Here is a 21689-nt window from a genome sequence, read left to right on the forward strand (position 1 = left end):
CAGGCGCTGGCGAGGTTCACGTTGTTGACGGCCAGTTCTGGGATTTCTGAGATGAAGCAGAAGAACATCGACACCATAAAGACTCTCATCACTGTGGCTCACACCGACGGGAACTACCTGGGAAACTCCTGGCACGAGGTACATCTTCATATCTATATATTTAGATAGATTTCATTTCACAGCAGCTACTCAGAGTTATTGATTCTCCTAATGCCCCCTTCTTCCACTTGTCTGTGTCTATCCCTTTTCTTCATGCCTTTCCTCTGAATGTCCCGTCTCAGATCATGAAGTGCATCAGTCAGCTGGAGCTGGCTCAGCTGATCGGCACAGGGGTGAAAGCCAGATACATCTCCGGCACAGTGAGGAGTAAAGACGGGTTCATCACCAGCACCAAGGAGCAGAGCAACGACGAGTACCTGGGCCTGGGTTAGTATATATATATATATATATATATATATGATATACTTATAAACACAACATGTGGGTCAGCATGGAGCTATAAATGCTGTAGAGAATCAGAATACATGTACTCGTCCCACAGAGGGGACATGTACATTTGTTCCAGCAGAAAAGAGACAAAGACAGCTTCATGTTACCTTAGAAGCATACACAAACATTAAAGATACAATAAACACATCCTGTAACAGTTCTGAGGATTTAGCAGCCAGGTATATATTGCAGTTATTAACGGCATATATTGCACATATTGCACGTAGTTGGTATTTAACAACAAGGGGTGTTATAGAGCAGGTCTGAAGTCTCAGCACGGTCCTGATTATTTTAAAGGAGCTGTAGTAACTAGATCTAAAATACTCATTTTCTCGGCTGTAAAAGCAGCTGATTTTTTCTTGGACTAATGTACTTTTTATTTACAGTTTTTGAAGTGACTGTTATTTTGTAGATATTGATTGTTGTGCTTTTATTTATGTCTTTAATGTGTGCATATGTACAAATGTGTCTGATTGTGTATATATATTTATATACATATTTTATACATATTTGTATATACATTTGTATTTTCGATCTCTCTGTCTGTTCACACAAACTGAAAAATTCAAACAGTTGAACAAAAGAAGGGCGCTTCCCGGAACATAGAGAAGGTTATTGATGTAGTTCCTGGAACATAGAGAAGGTTATTGATGTAGTTCCCGGAACATAGAGAAGGTTATTGATGTAGTTCCCGGAACATAGAGAAGGTTATTGATGTAGTTCCCGGAACATAGAGAAGGTTATTGATGTAGTTCCCGGAACATAGAGGAAGGTTATTGATGTAGTTCCCGGAACATAGAGAAGGTTATTGATGTAGTTCCCGGAACATAGAGAAGGTTATTGATGTAGTTCCCGGAACAAAGAGAAGGTTATTGATGTAGTTCCCGGAACATAGAGAAGGTTATTGATGTAGTTCCCGGAACATAGAGAAGGTATTGATGTAGTTCCCGGAACAAAGAGAAGGTTATTGATGTAGTTCCCGGAACATAGAGAAGGTTATTGATGTAGTTCCCGGAACATAGAGAAGGTTATTGATGTAGTTCCCGGAACATAGAGAAGGTTATTGATGTAGTTCCCGGAACAAAGAGAAGGTTATTGATGTAGTTCCCGGAACAAAGAGAAGGTTATTGATGTAGTTCCCGGAACACAGAGAAGGTTATTGATGTAGTTCCCGGAACACAGAGAAGGTTATTGATGTAGTTCCCGGAACAAGAGAAGGTTATTGATTGTAGTTTCCGGAACAAAGAGAAGGTTATTGATGTAGTTCCCGGAACACAGAGAAGGTTATTGATGTAGTTCCCGGAACACAGAGAAGGTTATTGATGTAGTTCCCGGAACACAGAGAAGGTTATTGATGTAGTTCCCGGAACAAAGAGAAGGTTATTGATGTAGTTCCCGGAACACAGAGAAGGTTATTGATGTAGTTCCCGGAACACAGAGAAGGTAATTGATGTAGTTCCCGGAACAAAGAGAAGGTTATTGATGTAGTTCCCGGAACAAAGAGAAGGTTATTGATGTAGTTCCCGGAACAAAGAGAAGGTTATTGATGTAGTTCCCGGAACATAGAGAAGGTTATTGATGTAGTTCCCGGAACATAGAGAAGGTTATTGATGTAGTTCCCGGAACAAAGAGAAGGTTATTGATGTAGTTCCCGGAACATAGAGAAGGTTATTGATGTAGTTCCCGGAACATAGAGAAGGTTATTGATGTAGTTCCCGGAACAAAGAGAAGGTTATTGATGTAGTTCCCGGAACATAGAGAAGGTTATTGATGTAGTTCCCGGAACATAGAGAAGGTTATTGATGTAGTTCCCGGAACAAAGAGAAGGTTATTGATGTAGTTCCCGGAACATAGAGAAGGTTATTGATTGTAGTTCCCGGAACATAGAGAAGGTTATTGATGTAGTTCCCGGAACATAGAGAAGGTTATTGATGGATGTAGTTCCCGGAACAAAGAGAAGGTTATTGATGGATGTAGTTCCCGGAACAAAGAGAAGGTTATTGATGGATGTAGTTCCCGGAACATAGAGAAGGTTATTGATGGATGTAGTTCCCGGAACATAGAGAAGGTTATTGATTGATGTAGTTCCCGGAACATAGAGAAGGTTATTGATGTAGTTCCCGGAACATAGAGAAGGTTATTGATGTAGTTCCCGGAACATAGAGAAGGTTATGGATGTAGTTCCCGGAACAAAGAGAAGGTTATTGATGTAGTTCCCGGAACATAGAGAAGGTTATTGATGTAGTTCCCGGAACAAAGAGAAGGTTATTGATGTAGTTCCCGGAACATAGAGAAGGTTATTGATTGTAGTTCCCGGAACATAGAGAAGGTTATTGATGTAGTTCCCGGAACATAGAGAAGGTTATTGATGTAGTTCCCGGAACATAGAGAAGGTTATTGATGTAGTTCCCGGAACAAAGAGAAGGTTATTGATGTAGTTCCCGGAACATAGAGAAGGTTATTGATGTAGTTCCCGGAACATAGAGAAGGTTATTGATGTAGTTCCCGGAACATAGAGAAGGTTATTGATGTAGTTCCCGGAACATAGAGAAGGTTATTGATGTAGTTCCCGGAACATAGAGAAGGTTATTGATGGATGTAGTTCCCGGAACATAGAGAAGGTTATTGATGGATGTAGTTCCCGGAACAAAGAGAAGGTTATTGATGGATGTAGTTCCCGGAACATAGACAAGGTTATTGATGGATGTGGTTCCCGGAACATAGAGAAGGTTATTGATGGATGTGGTTCCCGGAACAAAGAGAAGGTTATTGATGGATGTGGTTCCCGGAACATAGAGAAGGTTATTGATTGATGTGGTTCCCGGAACATAGAGAAGGTTATTGATGTAGTTCCCGGAACATAGAGAAGGTTATTGATGTAGTTCCCGGAACATAGAGAAGGTTATTGATGTAGTTCCCGGAACATAGAGAAGGTTATTGATGTAGTTCCCGGAACATAGAGAAGGTTATGGATGTAGTTCCCGGAACAAAGAGAAGGTTATTGATGTAGTTCCCGGAACATAGAGAAGGTTATTGATGTAGTTCCCGGAACAAAGAGAAGGTTATTGATGTAGTTCCCGGAACAAAGAGAAGGTTATTGATGTAGTTCCCGGAACATAGAGAAGGTTATTGATGTAGTTCCCGGAACAAAGAGAAGGTTATTGATGTAGTTCCCGGAACAAAGAGAAGGTTATTGATGTAGTTCCCGGAACATAGAGAAGGTTATTGATGTAGTTCCCGGAACATAGAGAAGGTTATTGATGTAGTTCCCGGAACATAGAGAAGGTTATTGATTGTAGTTCCCGGAACATAGAGAAGGTTATTGATGTAGTTCCCGGAACATAGAGAAGGTTATTGATTGTAGTTCCCGGAACAAAGAGAAGGTTATTGATGTAGTTCCCGGAACATAGAGAAGGTTATTGATGTAGTTCCCGGAACATAGAGAAGGTTATTGATGTAGTTCCCGGAACATAGAGAAGGTTATTGATGTAGTTCCCGGAACAAAGAGAAGGTTTATTGATGTAGTTCCCGGAACAAAGAGAAGGTTATTGATGTAGTTCCCGGAACATAGAGAAGGTTATTGATGTAGTTCCCGGAACATAGAGAAGGTTATTGATGTAGTTCCCGGAACAAAGAGAAGGTTATTGATGTAGTTCCCGGAACAAAGAGAAGGTTATTGATGTAGTTCCCATACCGGGAGTCGAATATTTATATGACAATAAAGTTGACTTTGACTTTATATTTTCTAACGTTGTGCTTGATTGTGCAGTTGGAGGCACGGTGGACAGGAAGCAGATCGCCAGCATCCAGGAGTCCATCGGAGAGACGAGCTCTCAGAGCGTGGTGGTGGCTGTGGACCGGTGAGGAGGATCAATATCATATGTTCTCAATAAACTCTGTTAGTCATGATTTAGAGCACAAACTACGGCAAGAGAGAAGGACAAAATGTCTGGGAAATATAGTAAAGCCAGCTAAAAGAAATCTACTCTCCTGCAAACGTTACCGTTAAGGAGTTTAACTTAAAAGGTGTCAAATCTATTTATTACTTAAAAAACACATATTTTAAATAAAATGCATTTCTTCTCCTTCTATTTCTTTTAGTATTTAAAATAATAACTATCTTATTATTATTTTCTTTTGACATACAGGTCTGGGTTTTTATTTTATATATTTTATAATCTACTGTCTTTTTATTGTTGCATTTCATGGTCTTTTAGCCTTTGTTAAAAACATTTAAAGCAATATAAGAAACATCTCTTGTATGAAACGTTTTCTATAAATGGAGTTCATTAATGTTAACATTTATTAATGATTGAACTCTTTTAAAACACATGGTAAGGCAGTTAACATGCAGTATGTAAACATGACCATGCTTTGTGTCTTTAAATAATATTTATTTACTTCTGCAGGATATTCACCGGCTCCACTCGGCTGGACGGAAACGCTATAGGTGAGTTTATTCAAAACATATTCCTGATGGGTTTGCATCACTTTTCTCCCCCCCCTCTCTCCTCTCTAACATGTGATATTTCCCCCTCCTCTCTCTACTCTTCTAACATGTGATTCCCCCCCCCCCCCCCCCCCCCCTCCCTCCTCAGTGGATTTTGTCCGCTGGCTGTGCGTCGTCTCCATGGACGAGCTGGCCTCTCCGACTCACCCCCGGATGTTCAGCCTGCAGAAGATCGTGGAGATCTCCTATTATAACATGGGCCGAATCCGCCTGCAGTGGAGCCGAATCTGGGAGGTGATCGGAGACCACTTCAATAAGGTGGGGGTCCTCAAATAACTGATATGTGTCATATTAACGTACCATTTCAATAAGGTGGGGGTCCAAACTACAGATATGTGTCATATTAACGTACCATTTCAACAAGGTGGGGTCCAAACTACAGATATGTGTCATATTAACGTACCACTTCAATAAGGTGGGGGTCCAAACTACAGATATGTGTCATATTAACGTACCATTTCAACAAGGTGGGGTCCAAACTACAGATATGTGTCATATTAACGTACCACTTCAATAAGGTGGGGGTCCAAACTACAGATATGTGTCATATTAACGTACCATTTCAACAAGGTGGGGGTCCAAACTACAGATATGTGTCATATTAACGTACCATTTCAACAAGGTGGGGTCCAAACTACAGATATGTGTCATATTAACGTACCATTTCAACAAGGTGGGGGTCCAAACTACAGATATGTGTCATATTAACGTACCATTTCAACAAGGTGGGGTCCAAACTACAGATATGTGTCATATTAACGTACCATTTCACTAAGGTGGGGGTCCAAACTACAGATATGTGTCATATTAACTACAGATATCTGTGTCATATTAACGTACCATTTCAACAAGGTGGGGGTCCAAACTACAGATATGTGTCATATTAACGTACCATTTCAACAAGGTGGGGTCCAAACTACAGATATGTGTCATATTAACGTACCATTTCAACAAGGTGGGGGGTCCAAACTACAGATATGTGTCATATTAACGTACCATTTCACTAAGGTGGGGGTCCAAACTACAGATATGTGTCATATTAACGTACCATTTCACTAAGGTGGGGTCCAAACTACAGATATGTGTCATATTAACGTACCATTTCAACAAGGTGGGGTCCAAACTACAGATATCTGTGTCATATTAACTACAGATATCTGTGTCATATTAACTACAGATATCTGTGTCATATTAACTACAGATATCTGTGTCATATTAACGTACCACTTCAACAAGGTGGGGTCTTCAAACAACAGATATGCATCGTGTAAAGTATTATTGTGTAGAAAGAAACCAAACATCTACGGCCCAATTCACATACAAGAGACATTTAATATCGACATACAGATGTTAATAACTTCATGTTAACTCTGTTTTGAACTGCATGTTATTATAAAGCTGTGTGTATTTGCAGGGACTGTTGCAAAAACCAAGCAGCTTTTATAACAAAAAGTGGTTTACATTTTGACACAAAGCTGTGAGTTCAAATGTGTGTTGACTTAAAAGTGCAAAATGAGCTCCTCCAGAGTCTAGGAAAGAAACCTGCTCTTCAGAAATAACAGAGATGAAATAATGAAGTATGTATTTGACCTGTTTTCACGTGTTCTCCCTGTTCTCCCCTCAGGTGGGCTGTAACTCCAACGAGGACGTGGCGATCTTCGCGGTGGATTCTCTCCGGCAGCTCTCCATGAAGTTTCTGGAGAAAGGAGAGCTCGCTAACTTCAGGTTCCAGAAAGACTTCCTGAGGCCGTTTGAACACATCATGAAGAAGAACAGGTACACAACTATATATACTCTCAGTTCAGAATCCCCTCCTCTTCCTCACCTCCTCTTCCTCCTTTTTGCTCATTTCCGTCAGGGATTATTGCCAATAAAGCTTTCTTTTTAGTCAAGGACACGCTGTCCCTCCTCTTCTTCACCTCCTCTCCTCCTCTTCCTCCTCCTCTTCCTCAGAGCAACCAAAAAGCATTTCTCATGTTTTCACTGCCTTAAGATCTAGCATATTTATTTCAGCTTTTGACTCACCATGATGCCAAATTCAACTTCTCCTCCTCTTCCTCTCCTCCTCTCCTCTTCCTCTCCTCTTCCTCTCCTCCTCACTCCTCCTCTTCCTCCTCAGGTCTCCCACTATCAGAGACATGGTGGTGCGCTGTATAGCTCAGATGGTGAACTCCCAGGCGGCGAACATTCGCTCCGGATGGAAAAACATTTTCTCAGTTTTCCACCTCGCCGCCTCGGACCAAGACGAGAGCATCGTGGAGCTCGCCTTCCAGACAACAGGACACATAGTTAGTGAGTCACACACACACACACACACACACACACACACACACACACACACACACACACACACACACACACACACACACACACACACACACAGATTTGTATTTAATCTCTCTGTTATAATCTTTCTTTACCCTCCCCTCCCAGCGAATGTTTTTGAGAAGCACTTGCAGCGACCATCGACTCGTTCCAGGACGCCGTGAAGTGTCTGTCGGAGTTCGCCTGCAACGCCTCGTTCCCCGACACGAGCATGGAGAGCATCCGCCTCATCAGACACTGCGCCAAATACGTCTCTGACAGACCACAGGTCAGATTCATACCTGATACCTGTGTGTGTGTGTGTGTGTGTGTGTGTGTGTGTGTGTGTGTGTGTGTGTGTGTGTGTGTGTGTGTGTGTGTGTGTGTGTGTGTGTGTGTGTGTGTGTGTGTGTGTGTGTGTGTGTGTGTGTGTGTGTGTGTGTGTGTGTGTGTGTGTGTGTGTGTGTGTGTGTGTGTGTGTGTGACTATTACCAGAGAGGCAAAAGTACTCACATCCTTTCCTCAAGTAGAAGTACAAATACTCGTGTTTAAAAATACTCTGGTGAAAGTAGAAGTACTGACTAAACTTCTTTACTCAAGTGAAAGTAAAGAGGCTTTGAAATGTACTTCAGTAAAAAGTACCCATAACTAGCAGCTGTTTTAAAGAGTACCTGACCTCCCTTTATATTAATAGAACAATAATGTCATTGTTAGCTAATGAATGTTTCCATGCTGAACAACGGCAACATGACAACGTTTTCATTGGTCCCTCTTCTTTAGAGAAGACCAGGAAATGATGGATACACGGATGTGTTAGGTGTCTTTGTCTCTTTTCTGCTGGAACAATGTACATTTCCCCTCTGTGGGACTAATAAAGGGATTCTGATTTCTCTCAGAGGCGTTTAACCTGTTTTCCTCTCCAGGCGTTTAAAGACTACACCAGTGATGATATGAACGTGAACCCTGAGGACCGGGTCTGGGTCAGAGGATGGTTTCCAATCCTGTTCGAGCTCTCCTGCATCATCAACAGGTGCAAGCTGGACGTCCGCACCAGGTACACATCCACCTTCAGATCAATGTTCAACATGTGGGGAGGCATTTTCATGTTTTGTTTTAACTGTGTGTGTGTGTGTGTGTGTGTGTGTGTGTGTGTGTGTGTGTGTGTGTGTGTGTGTGTGTGTGTGTGTGTGTGTGTGTGTGTGTGTGTGTGTGTGTGTGTGTGTCAGGGGTCTGACGGTGATGTTCGAGGTGATGAAGACGTACGGACACACCTTTGAGAAACACTGGTGGCAGGATCTGTTCAGGATCGTCTTCAGGATCTTCGACAACATGAAGCTCCCCGAGCAGCAGACCGAGGTGAGCAGGGAGTCTGAAGAGCAGTCGGGAAAAAGCCTTTAAGTCTTAAATAGAGTCTAAAAAAGTATAAAACATTTCTAAAAAGAGCTTGAAAATAATCTCTAAAAAGTCTCAAGAAATCTTAAAAACCTCGGTAAAAAGAGTCTGAAACAAGATTGAATAAAGTCTGAAAAAAACATCTGAAAATAATCTAAAATAAGTCTTAAAAAAGTATTTCAAAAGTCTCAGAAACGTCAGTGAAAAGAGTCTCAAAAAAGATTGAATTAAATCTAAAAAAACATCTGAAAATAATCTCAAAAGGTTTAAAAAGTCTCAGAAAAAGTCAGTAAAGTCTTGAAAGCCTCCGTTCGTCCTGACCGTGATCTCTCTGCGTCTCAGTTTCTATAACCCCTCTCTCTCTGCGTCTCAGTTTCTATAACCCCTCTCTCTCTGCGTCTCAGTTTCTATAACCCCTCTCTCTCTGCGTCTCAGTTTCTATAACCCCTCTCTCTCTGCGTCTCAGTTTCTATAACCCCTCTCTCTCTGCGTCTCAGTTTCTATAACCCCTCTCTCTCTGCGTCTCAGTTTCTATAACCCCTCTCTCTCTGCGTCTCAGTTTCTATAACCCCTCTCTCTCTGCGTCTCAGTTTCTATAACCCCTCTCTCTCTGCGTCCCAGTTTCTATAACCCCTCTCTCCTCTCTGCGTCTCAGTTTCTATAACCCCTCTCTCTCTGCGTCTCAGTTTCTATAACCCCTCTCTCTCTGCGTCTCAGTTTCTATAACCCCTCTCTCTCTGCGTCTCAGTTTCTATAACCCCTCTCTCTCTGCGTCTCAGTTTCTATAACCCCTCTCTCTCTGCGTCTCAGTTTCTATAACCCCTCTCTCTCTGCGTCTCAGTTTCTATAACCCCTCTCTCTCTGCGTCTCAGTTTCTATAACCCCTCTCTCTCTGCGTCTCAGTTTCTATAACCCCTCTCTCTCTGCGTCTCAGTTTCTATAACCCCTCTCTCTCTGCGTCTCAGTTTCTATAACCCCTCTCTCTCTGCGTCTCAGTTTCTATAACCCTCTCTCTCTCTGCGTCTCAGTTTCTATAACCTCTCTCTCTCTGCGTCTCAGTTTCTATAACCTCTCTCTCTCTCTGCGTCTCAGTTTCTATAACCCCTCTCTCTCTGCGTCTCAGTTTCTATAACCTCTCTCTCTCTGCGTCTCAGTTTCTATAACCCCTCTCTCTCTGCGTCTCAGTTCTATAACCCCTCTCTCTCTGCGTCTCAGTTTCTATAACCCCTCTCTCTCTGCGTCTCAGTTTCTATAACCCCTCTCTCTCTGCGTCTCAGTTTCTATAACCCCTCTCTCTCTGCGTCTCAGTTTCTATAACCCCTCTCTCTCTGCGTCTCAGTTTCTATAACCCCTCTCTCTGTGTGTTTCCCTCAGAAAGCAGAGTGGATGACGACCACCTGTAATCACGCGCTGTACGCCATCAGTGACGTCTTCACGCAGTACTTTGATTCTCTGAGCGACGTTCTGCTGGACGACATCCTGTCGCAGCTCTACTGGTGTGTGCAGCAAGGGTGAGACATTATAAAACCATCTTTACACACGCCATCATTTAAAGATAAAAGGCATCGTGATGTTTTAACGTCTTCATGATACCTTCGCCAGATAACGAGCAGCTGGTGCGGAGGATTATTAAAATATATCATCTCAATACACTAGTGTTATGATTTAAAGCACAAACTATGGCAGGAGAGAAGGACAACATGTCTAGAAGCTAAGTTCGTTAAAAACATCTATTTTTACTTCAAAAACACAAATGCATTTCTTCTTCTTTATATTTTGGGGATTTAAAATATTAAATATTATTATTGTCATTTTTTCTGGGTTTTTATTGTCAAATGTTTTGGTGTTTGATCTGGAAGGTTCTTCATTGAGTTCAGCTGTTTTAACGCCCCCTGCTCCTCCTCTTCTTCATGATCTCTTCATCAGATAACGAGCAGCTGGCTCGCTCCGGCACCAACTGTCTGGAGAACGTTGTGATCCTGAACGGAGAGAAGTTCACTCTGGAGACCTGGGACAAAACCTGCACCTGCATGCTGGACATCTTCAAGACCACCATCCCTCACGCGTAAGACCTGCAGCACGAAGACGAGATATAAAGAAAACTAGTCAAGCTTTTGTATTTAGATAAACTAAAGGTAATTAGACTCGGGTCGTTTCCACTGATTCACTGAGTGTTTGTTTCCCAGGCTGTTAACATGGAGACCTGCAGAGGGAGAGCAGCTGGTGAGGAAACCTACATCTATTGCATGCATCTATTTGTTGTTGTTGTTGTTGTACACAGTAGTAACTCCGCCCCCTTTGCTAATTAGGACTCCGTTTCCCAGAAGTCATTGGACATCCAGAGCCGCTCAGACGACCAAAACTCAGTCAGCAGCGCCGAGCGGGTCGCCATGGAAACACGCAGACAGAGCCAGTACGGAAACACGCCCATCAGTAAGTGTGTGTGTGTGTGTGTGTGTGTGTGTGTGTGTGTGTGTGTGTGTGTGTGTGTGTGTGTGTGTGTGTGTGTGTGTGTGTGTGTGTGTGTGTGTGTGTGTGTGTGTGTGTGTGTGTGTGTGTGTGTGTGTGTGTGTGTGTGTGTGTGTGTGTGTGTGTGTGTGTGTGTGTGTGTGTGTGTGTGTGTGTGTATCCTCACTGTTAGTGTGTGTGTGTGTGTCCTCACAGTGTGTGTGTTCTCTCCTCAGAGCTCCAGGAGCAGCGCCTCTTCTCCTCTCTGCTGATACAGTGTGTGGTTCAGCTGGAGTTGATCCAGACCATCGACAACATCGTGTTCTTCCCCGCCACCAGCAGGAAGGAGGACGCAGAGAACCTTGCTGCTGCGCAGGTACGCACACACACACACACACACACACACACACCACACACACACACACACACCACACACCACCACACACACACACACCACCACACACACCACACACACACACACACACACACACACACACACACACACACACACACACACACACACACACACACACACACACACACACACACACACCACACACACAACACACACCACACACACACACCACACACACACACACACACACACACACACACACACACACACACACACACACACACACACACACACACACACACACACACACACACACACACACACACACACACACACTTCGTCCTCCACGCCAAACAAATTACTCATTTACTCATTACTCATGTTATCCTAGTTGTGTTTAAATCAGGTTTCTGTCTTCTAGTCCTGTGCTCTGTGATGAAAGCATGTAGTAACTCGTGTGTGTGTGTGTGTGTGTGTGTGTGTGTGTGTGTGTGTGTGTGTGTGTGTGTGTGTGTGTGTGTGTGTGTGTGTGTGTGTGTGTGTGTGTGTGTGTGTGTGTGTGTGTGTGTGCGTGTGCGTGCGTGTGTGTGTTCAGCGTGATGCCTGCTCTGCAGCAGACGTCCCCCCCGAGCTTCAGGACCCCGGCATGTATCGCTACCTGACCTCAGATCAGCTGTTCAAACTTCTCGACTGCCTTCTGGAGTCACATCACTTCGCAAAGGATTTCAACTCCAGCGCAGAGCAGAGGACCGTTCTGTGGAGAGCCGGTAGGGGATCAATATTATATAATGATTGTTAGGAACTCTCCCTGGTCCCCGGCTTGAGCTTCAATCTCAGGATCCATGTATCTGTGATCCTCTCCAGAATGGAAGGAGTCATCACATACAGAGCATCAACTAGTTCCTGAACAGTGTCCTTCACATGCTGATATCCAAGAGAGGGAGTTACACAGTCACAAGATGGAGGAATAGAAAGCAGTATTCAATGTTTACTTCAGATTAGCTCCACGTCAGAAATGAGCATGCTTGTCATATGTCTATCTCCATAGAGGCTGAATCATCATGTTCATCACATAGCTATCATATGCCTCAAACAGTCCTGATGCTCTTCTAGGTAATCATACATCCTGTCATGTTCACAGCTACAGTTGGGATACCTTAGTTAGCATGCTACTCTCATGTTGGAGGAGGACATTCAGGATTTTACCAACAATGATAGATGAATAACAAGTATGTGTGTGTGTGCAGGGTTCAAAGGGAAGTCGAAGCCTAACCTCCTGAAGCAGGAGACCAGCTCTCTGGCCTGTGGACTGAGGATTCTCTTCAGGATGTACAAGGACCCGAGCCGGAGCGACGCCTGGGACGAGGTGCAGAGACGCCTGCTCAGGTGAGATAAGAAATATACATAACATACCTCAAAAACGACATCCTTTAGGGCTAATAATGACAGCTTAACCTTCTCTATATCGCCTCGTTCACACATTAACTCAACAATACAAATACAGCTACAGCTTCTACAAGCATTTCCTTCAGATGAGATTTAAAATGCTCAGGTTTTACACCTCATATGAAATATAGACTACATTTATTACGGAGTTTATGTCACCAAGATCGTTGGCTACTGAGAGAAATGCAAAATGTAAAACCTCCGCTGTGGATTTTCACAATAAAATACAGTAAAACTATGATTGCAGTTAATTATTTACACTTTGATATTTAGCAGGATTTATTTCAACATCCTCCCCTAACCCTACAAGGCATGGCACGTTTATGGATAGCACCTTTCAGCACGAGGCGATTCAAAGGGCTTTACAACAACGAGAGACATTAAGAGCACGAAGAAACACTCATTTAAAAGCAAAGATAATCAAACATGAATAACAAAGATAAAAGTTACAGTGCAGTGTGAGATTTGAATAGTTCAATTAAAAGAAAAGTCTTCAGCCTGGATTTAAAAGTAGTCCGAGTTTTACACGATGACTTCCTCCATGTTCTCTATAAGTGTAGATATAAATGTGTGTGTGTGTGTGTGTGTGTGTGTGTGTGTGTGTGTGTGTGTGTGTGTGTGTGTGTGTGTGTGTGTGTGTGTGTGTGTGTGTGTGTGTGTGTGTGTGTGTGTGTGTGTGTGTGTGTGTGTGTGTGTGTGTGTGTGTGTGTGTGTGTGTGTGTGTGTGTGTGTGTGTGTGTTTCAGTGTGTGCAGCGAGGCCTTAGTGTACTTCCTGTCTCTGACGTCAGAGAGCCACAGAGAGGCCTGGACCAACCTGCTGCTCCTCTTCCTCACCAAGGTGATGAAGATCAGCGACGACAGGGTGAGGAAGAACACACAGAAACAACATCATTTACAACCTCGTCAGATATCCAAAAATAACAGACTGGGCGGTTCTCCCGCTTCAAAGCTTTAAGTCAGTCATGCCTTGTGCTCTGGTTTCATGTGAGCGTGAACTGTTAGCAGTGGTTTGGTTTGTGTATTGACCTTTATATATACAGTCTATGGTACTGACCTTTATATATACAGTCTATGGTACTGACCTTTATATATACAGTCTATGGTACTGACCTTTATATATACAGTCTATGGTACTGACCTTTATATATACAGTCTATGGTACTGACCTTTATATTTACAGTCTAAGGTACTGACCTTTATATTTACAGTCTAAGGTACTGACCTTTATATATACAGTCTATGGTACTGACCTTTATATTTACAGTCTATGGTACTGACCTTTATATATACAGTCTATGGTACTGACCTTTATATTTACAGTCTATGGTACTGACCTTTATATATACAGTCTATGGTACTGACCTTTATATTTACAGTCTAAGGTACTGACCTTTATATATACAGTCTATGGTACTGACCTTTATATATACAGTCTATGGTACTGACCTTTATATTTACAGTCTAAGGTACTGACCTTTATATATACAGTCTATGGTACTGACCTTTATATTTACAGTCTATGGTACTGACCTTTATATTTACAGTCTATGGTACTGACCTTTATATATACAGTCTATGGTACTGACCTTTATATTTACAGTCTATGGTACTGACCTTTATATATACAGTCTATGGTACTGACCTTTATATATACAGTCTATGGTACTGACCTTTATATTTACAGTCTATGGTACTGACCTTTATATTTACAGTCTATGGTACTGACCTTTATATATACAGTCTATGGTACTGACCTTTATATATACAGTCTATGGTACTGACCTTTATATATACAGTCTAAGGTACTGACCTTTATATATACAGTCTAAGGTACTGACCTTTATATTTACAGTCTAAGGTACTGACCTTTATATATACAGTCTATGGTACTGACCTTTATATATACAGTCTATGGTACTGACCTTTATATTTACAGTCTAAGGTACTGACCTTTATATATACAGTCTATGGTACTGACCTTTATATTTACAGTCTATGGTACTGACCTTTATATTTACAGTCTAAGGTACTGACCTTTATATTTACAGTCTATGGTACTGACCTGCAGGACTTTGCTCCTCTCTAGAGACCTGCAGGACTTTGCTCCTCTCTAGTGACCTGCAGGACTTTGCTCCTCTCTAGTGACCTGCAGGACTTTGCTCCTCTCTAGAGTCCTGCAGGACTTTGCTCCTCTCTAGTGACCTGCAGGACTTTGCTCCTCTCTAGAGACCTGCAGGACTTTGCTCCTCTCTAGAGTCCTGCAGGACTTTGCTCCTCTCTAGTGACCTGCAGGACTTTGCTCCTCTCTAGAGACCTGCAGGACTTTGCTCCTCTCTAGAGACCTGCAGGACTTTGCTCCTCTCTAGAGACCTGCAGAACTTTGCTCCTCTCTAGTGACCTGCAGGACTTTGCTCCTCTCTAGAGACCTGCAGGACTTCCTCTTCAGTGAATCACAGTGACGTGTCGTGTCATGTAAAAACCCACCAATCAGAGCCTGGATGCCAATCAGTTACATTAAGGGTTTTATTAACATTAGAGAACATTTGTGGTTTAACAGTGATGGTGTGAACTGTACCCACATTACATTATTGTTGTTGTTGTTGTTGTTAATAGGATGTTTACCCCATAGAGCTCTGCAGCTTTTGAAACCGAATAGCTCGTATTTAAACAAGATGTGTTTCTCTGTCCCCCCCTCACAGTTTAAAGCCCATGCGTCCAGATATTACCCCCTGCTGTGTGAGATCATGCAGTTCGATCTGATCCCAGAGCTGAGGGCCGTCCTCAGGAAGTTCTATCTGCGAATTGGCATCGTTTTCAACATCGCTCAGCTGCCGGAGACCCATGATGAAGAGGAGGAGGAGGAGGAAAAGGAAGAGGCACAGTGATGCTGCTACACACACACGCCTTTACTCTCACACACACACACACACACACACACACACACGTCCTGTCGGACTAACTACTGACTAACAGCTCTGTGACAGAAGGATCTATATTTCCACAGCGTGTGCTTCTTACTGTATTTAAAGGAGAAGACAGTCCGATGCAAAAAGACAGACGTAGTGACTGTGTGTCCTGGAGGCTAACGTTAGCACTGCTAGCTCCCGGGGAATAGTTGTACAGACGCTGTGTAATATAATCTGATAACACTAGATCTCATTTATTTTCTTTATTTGGTTCCTCTGGATTTGCTGCACTTGATCTCTCTCTGAATGCACTGGAGACTCTGTGATAATTTATTTCTCTGCAGATTGTCCTCGTCAGCGGAAAGTGAAGGTTAAATTATTCCATTTTATATGTTTTAGGTTTTTATTTGATTTAGATACTGGGGCTTCTGACAGATCAGAGCTGATGAAAGCTGCTTCGAGTCACTAGTCCATGTTTAGGTTTCACTCGTGTACAAAATCAGAAGTTAATAATATATGTAATCTTTGGTTTGGGGAGAGCTATCTGTATAGAGAAGAAGACGTTAGCTTTAAGTTTGAATGGGAAGCGTTCCTGTAGAAAACAACATGTATATGAAACAGCAATGTAAAGTTTTCTATGTCGCAAAAAAGATTATGTACGACTTTCTGTACGAGACTTCATCCGGCATCCTAATCAGGTTCTAGGTCAATAAAGTTTTTGAACTTGGCTCATTTGAAAAAGGAATCAGTGATTTCTAAATTACAGAACTGTTCTCAGACACGACATGAAAGGTACGTTTTATTACAACACTCTGCAGGGTTTATTCATACAAAGAACATGTGTGTACGGCACGTTCACAGGTACACACGTTCACAGGTACACACGTTCACAGGTACACACGTTCACAGGTACACACGTTCAGCTCCTGCAGGCTCAGAGTGTGGGGCGAAGCCATTCCTCCGTGGCAACAGAGTGCAAAGAAAACTGGTCCTCATCTGATGAGATAAGAAAAGATGGAACTTTATTTATCCTCTTGGGGAAAAGCAGGCGTTTATAGCAGCAGTTAAGAAATAACAGGATTCACTCAGGGGACAACATGAAGACAAAATAAGAATACAACATTTAAATAATAATACAAACTGTTTTAAAATGTGATAACTGTTGAAACAGGATATCACAGTAAAACGTTGAGCATTTGAATGAACATGTTAAATATATGTACAGAAGTGACTGCACACCGCTCTGCAGGAAACAGACAGTTATGGGATGTTTTACAGGTTAGTATGAGGTCCTCCAGAGTGCCTCTGAGGTCCTCCAGAGTGCATCAGAGTGCCTCAGAGGTCCTCCAGAGTGCATCAGAGTGCCTCTGAGGTCCTCCAGAGTGCCTCTGAGGTCCTCCAGAGTGCCTCAGAGGTCCTCCAGAGTGCCTCAGAGGTCCTCCAGAGTGCCTCAGAGGTCCTCCAGAGTGCCTCTGAGGTCCTCCAGAGTGCCTCAGAGGTCCTCCAGAGTGCATCAGAGTACCTCTGAGGTCCTCCAGAGTGCCTCAGAGGTCCTCCAGAGTGCCTCAGAGGTCCTCCAGAGTGCCTCTGAGGTCCTCCAGAGTGCCTCAGAGGTCCTCCAGAGTGCATCAGAGTACCTCTGAGGTCCTCCAGAGTGCCTCTGAGGTCCTCCAGAGTGCCTCAGAGGTCCTCCAGAGTGCCTCTGATGCACTCTGGAGGACCTCATACAACTTCTTTGATATGTTTTATAGGAAAGTATTTGTCTGAAATGTGCAAAAAATTGTAGTTTTTTAGAAGCCACATTGCAGGAAAAGCTCATTTAAAGGGTGTGAGGGATTTCTCCACACTGCATAATAATAATAGGCTAAATGTATTATAGCGCCAAGTTGGGCAAATAATAAAGTAAAACATTTCATAAATAGCAGGGGGACTGATTGGTTAGGGGTCAAAGGTCATGGTGACCTACTACTTATCGAATAGTACCGTAACATCTAAAGGCAAAGCTTTACTGAAAGCCCGTCCTGAAATGATAGATACAGAGACACTCCTCAAAACACATATATTTAAACCCCTGTGAGTGTTTCCTCTCACCTGATTGGTCCCCGACGTCGTGTCTCTGCTGGTTTTTCCTCCTGCCATTTGATTGGAGGTTCAAACTGGTTTCTCTCTGATCCTCCGCCTGAACACCAGAGAGAAAATCAGCTGTTTGAAAATCAGACAACTTTAGTAGAACTTCAGTAAAACTCAAAGTGAAGGCAGCGTACTTCACAGTGTGGTCTCCGACGGGGGGCGATCCTCAGATGATGGACTCGCTCTTCACAAGAATCCCCACTGTAAACATCTGACACACACACAAACAGTCATCATTACACACACAGTCATCATTACACACACACACACACACACAGTCGTCATTACACACACACAGTCATCACACACACACACAGTCATCACACACACACACAGTCGTCATTACACACACACACACACACACACACACACATACAGTCATCACACACACACACACACACACACACACAGTCATCACACACACACACAGTCATCATTACACACACACACACACACACATACAGTCATCACACACACACACACACACACACAGTCATCACACACAGTCATCACACACACACAGTCATCATTACACACACACACACACAGTCATCATTACACACACACACACACAGTCATTACACACACACACACACACAGTCATCATTACACACACACACAGTCATTACACACACACACACACACAGTCATCATTACACACACACACACAGTCATCATTACACACACACACACACACACATACAGTCATCACACACACACACACACCGTCATCACACACAGTCATCATTACACACACACACACATTCATCATTACACACACACAGTCATCATTACACACACACACACACACACACACACACACACACACACACACACACACACAACACACACACAACACACACATCACACAACACACACACACACACACACACACACACACACACACAGTCATCATTACACACACACACACACATACACACACATACACACACACACACACACACACACACACAGTCATCATTACACACACACACACACATACACACACATACACACACACACACACACACACACAGTCATCACACACACACACACACACACACCGTCATCACACACAGTCATCATTACACACACACACACACAGTCATCATTACACACACACACACACAGTCATCATTACACACACACACACACACACACACACACACACACACAGTCATCATTACACACACACACAGTCATCATTACACACACACACACACACAGTCATCATTACACACACACACACACACACACATACAGTCATCACACACACACACACAGTCATCACACACACACACACACACACATACAGTCATCACACACACACACACAGTCATCACACACACACACACACACACATACAGTCATCACACACACACACACACACAGTCATCACACACACACACACACACATACAGTCATCACACACACACACACACAGTCATCACACACACACACACACACACACTCGAGGACTTTATTGATCCAAATGAGGGAAATGTTTGCGTTGCAGCAGCATAGCAAGGCATTGCACATTAGAGTAAACTATTCCAAAATGTAAACGTCTCAAATAAAATAGCATTCAAAAAAGTTGAAAACCGGATCTGGTTCTTTCTGGTTTTCTGGACACACGGCTTCTTCAACAGAAAGCAGTCTAATAACCAGTACCTCTGTGCTGCCACTGGTCTGTCCCCCTGATGGTCTGCATGTTGTCTCGAGCCGATTCAAAAGCCTGGACTCTGGGTCTTCTTCTGGGTCTGAGGACAAAGAGGACTTCAGATTGAAATGGGCACGAGCTCAGCAGCTTCAGCTCCAACAGAGCAACACAATAAACCCATGAAGAAGAGTCCAGATCCTCCTGGGAACCTCCTGGGAACCTCCTGGGAACCTCCTGGGGTTTACCATTTTCTTTCTTTTTTATTTCCTACATATTTAGGGTTAAAAAAAAAAACATCTTGCAATTTAGAATTGTTTTATTTTATTTGTAAAGGTTACAGTCTGTCCACTAGAGGACGTGAAGACCACTTTAGTTTGAAAAGACAGCCCAAATGAACAGATACACTATGTGACGTATTATGGTTATAGAGTGATAATACAAGTCATTGGAATACGATATATTAGATGAATAATATCTGATATATTAGATCAATAATATCTGATATATTAGATCAATAATATCTCATATATTAGATCAATAATATCTCATATATTAGATCAATAATATCTGATATATTAGATCAATAATATCTCATATATTAGATCAATAATATCTGATATATTAGATCAATAATATCTCATATATTAGATCAATAATATCTGATATATTAGATCAATAATATCTCATATATTAGATCAATAATATCTAATATATCGCGTCTTACTGACTGTCCTTTTATGCTCTTAACCTTTTTTTATCTTACCATATTTCATTCAATATGCTCCTTATAACTTTGTATTGTGTAGCATTGTGAAGCACCGTGAGACCACGTTGTTTTAAAGTGTGCTGTCTAAATGAAATGTATTCTGATGGATGTGAGTACCCTCTGGAGGGCACGTAGAGAGGCTCCTGGCGCTCGATCTGCTCCAGCTGAAGCTCCAGGTGTCTCTGCCGGTCCCTCAGCATGCTCTTTAGAGCAGAAAGCCCCCTCATCACCTCCTGCTGACCCTCTGGAGGACCAAAGGGACAAGGGTTTAGGGGACAAGGGTTTAGGGGACAAGGGTTTAGGGGACAAGTCATGGTTTAAAAAGCATGGAGTCATGATAATAAGAAAGTGTAATCTCACCTTCTAGCGGAGGTGTTTCTGCAGTCGGCTGGAAGTGAGGTGCAGACACCGAGCGGTCCTGTGGTGGAAATAATGTGCATTTTGTAAAATATTTTTGATTGACATTTGGCAGCAAGTGTTTTTTCAAGACATAGTAATCGTACATCTTAAGTTTGTCTGTCCGAAAGGAAACAGTCAAAAGTAGGAACATTAGGAACATTAAGGAGTGATCAGGACGCATGTGCATTTTGAATCCTGTGAAGATGATAACAAAGTCCCACTCTGTGATGAATGAATAAATGTGATCTCACAGATGTGACGGGGCTCTCCTCCATGTTCTCCATCCTCCTCTGGACGGCTGGGATTGGAGGAGACGCTCCTCTGGGCTTTACCTACCATCAGAGAGCACATCACTTTGCTTCACTTCCTTGTTCATGATGTACTGCTCCTTCATACGTGATGTACTGCTCCTTCATACGTGATGTACTGCTCCTTCATACGTGATGTACTGCTCCTTCATACGTGATGTACTGCTCCTTCATACGTGATGTACTGCTCCTTCATACGTGATGTACTGCTCCTTCATATGTGATGTACTGCTCCTTCATACGTGATGTACTGCTCCTTCATACGTGATGTACTGCTCCTTCATATGTGATGTACTGCTCCTTCATATGTGATGTACTGCTCCTTCATATGTGATGTACTGCTCCTTCATACGTGATGTACTGCTCCTTCATATGTGATGTACTGCTCCTTCATATGTGATGTACTGCTCCTTCATACGTGATGTACTGCTCCTTCATACGTGATGTACTGCTCCTTCATATGTGATGTACTGCTCCTTCATACGTGATGTACTGCCTCCTTCATACGTGATGTACTGCTCCTTCATACGTGATGTACTGCTCCTTCATATGTGATGTACTGCTCCTTCATATGT

General features: G+C 42.7%; 2 protein-coding genes across 2 annotated transcripts in view; one reads left to right on the plus strand and one right to left on the minus strand.

Moving 5' to 3' along the window:
• Nucleotides 1–16579, plus strand: part of LOC117468652 (brefeldin A-inhibited guanine nucleotide-exchange protein 1-like) — a gene marked incomplete at its 5' end in the record, with an annotated part of 37316 nt that extends 20737 nt beyond the window's left edge. The window contains 20 exon segments of the mRNA XM_034112881.1: nt 1–138; nt 282–426; nt 4259–4349; nt 4899–4939; nt 5088–5257; nt 6624–6775; nt 7119–7291; nt 7433–7450; nt 7453–7592; nt 8227–8357; nt 8530–8659; nt 10070–10205; nt 10622–10760; nt 10882–10918; nt 11005–11128; nt 11380–11519; nt 12094–12265; nt 12746–12884; nt 13690–13807; nt 15645–16579. The exon segment at nt 1–138 is cut by the window's left edge and continues 21 nt beyond it. Coding sequence (XP_033968772.1) covers nt 1–138; nt 282–426; nt 4259–4349; nt 4899–4939; nt 5088–5257; nt 6624–6775; nt 7119–7291; nt 7433–7450; nt 7453–7592; nt 8227–8357; nt 8530–8659; nt 10070–10205; nt 10622–10760; nt 10882–10918; nt 11005–11128; nt 11380–11519; nt 12094–12265; nt 12746–12884; nt 13690–13807; nt 15645–15830 — 2520 coding nt within the window.
• Nucleotides 16580–17856: 1277 nt separating this feature from the next.
• Nucleotides 17857–21689, minus strand: part of LOC117468649 (centrosome and spindle pole-associated protein 1-like) — a 34767-nt gene continuing 30934 nt past the window's right edge. The window contains exons 22-27 of the mRNA XM_034112877.1: nt 21058–21127; nt 20768–20825; nt 20525–20651; nt 19653–19741; nt 17943–18030; nt 17857–17872 (exon numbers count right to left, since the gene is read on the minus strand). Of these exons, the coding sequence (XP_033968768.1) occupies nt 17857–17872; nt 17943–18030; nt 19653–19741; nt 20525–20651; nt 20768–20825; nt 21058–21127 (448 nt within the window). The remainder of the gene's footprint in view (nt 17873–17942; nt 18031–19652; nt 19742–20524; nt 20652–20767; nt 20826–21057; nt 21128–21689) is intronic.

This window comes from Trematomus bernacchii, unplaced genomic scaffold (assembly GCF_902827165.1).
Source record: "Trematomus bernacchii unplaced genomic scaffold, fTreBer1.1, whole genome shotgun sequence".
Taxonomy (NCBI): Eukaryota; Metazoa; Chordata; class Actinopteri; order Perciformes; family Nototheniidae; genus Trematomus; species Trematomus bernacchii.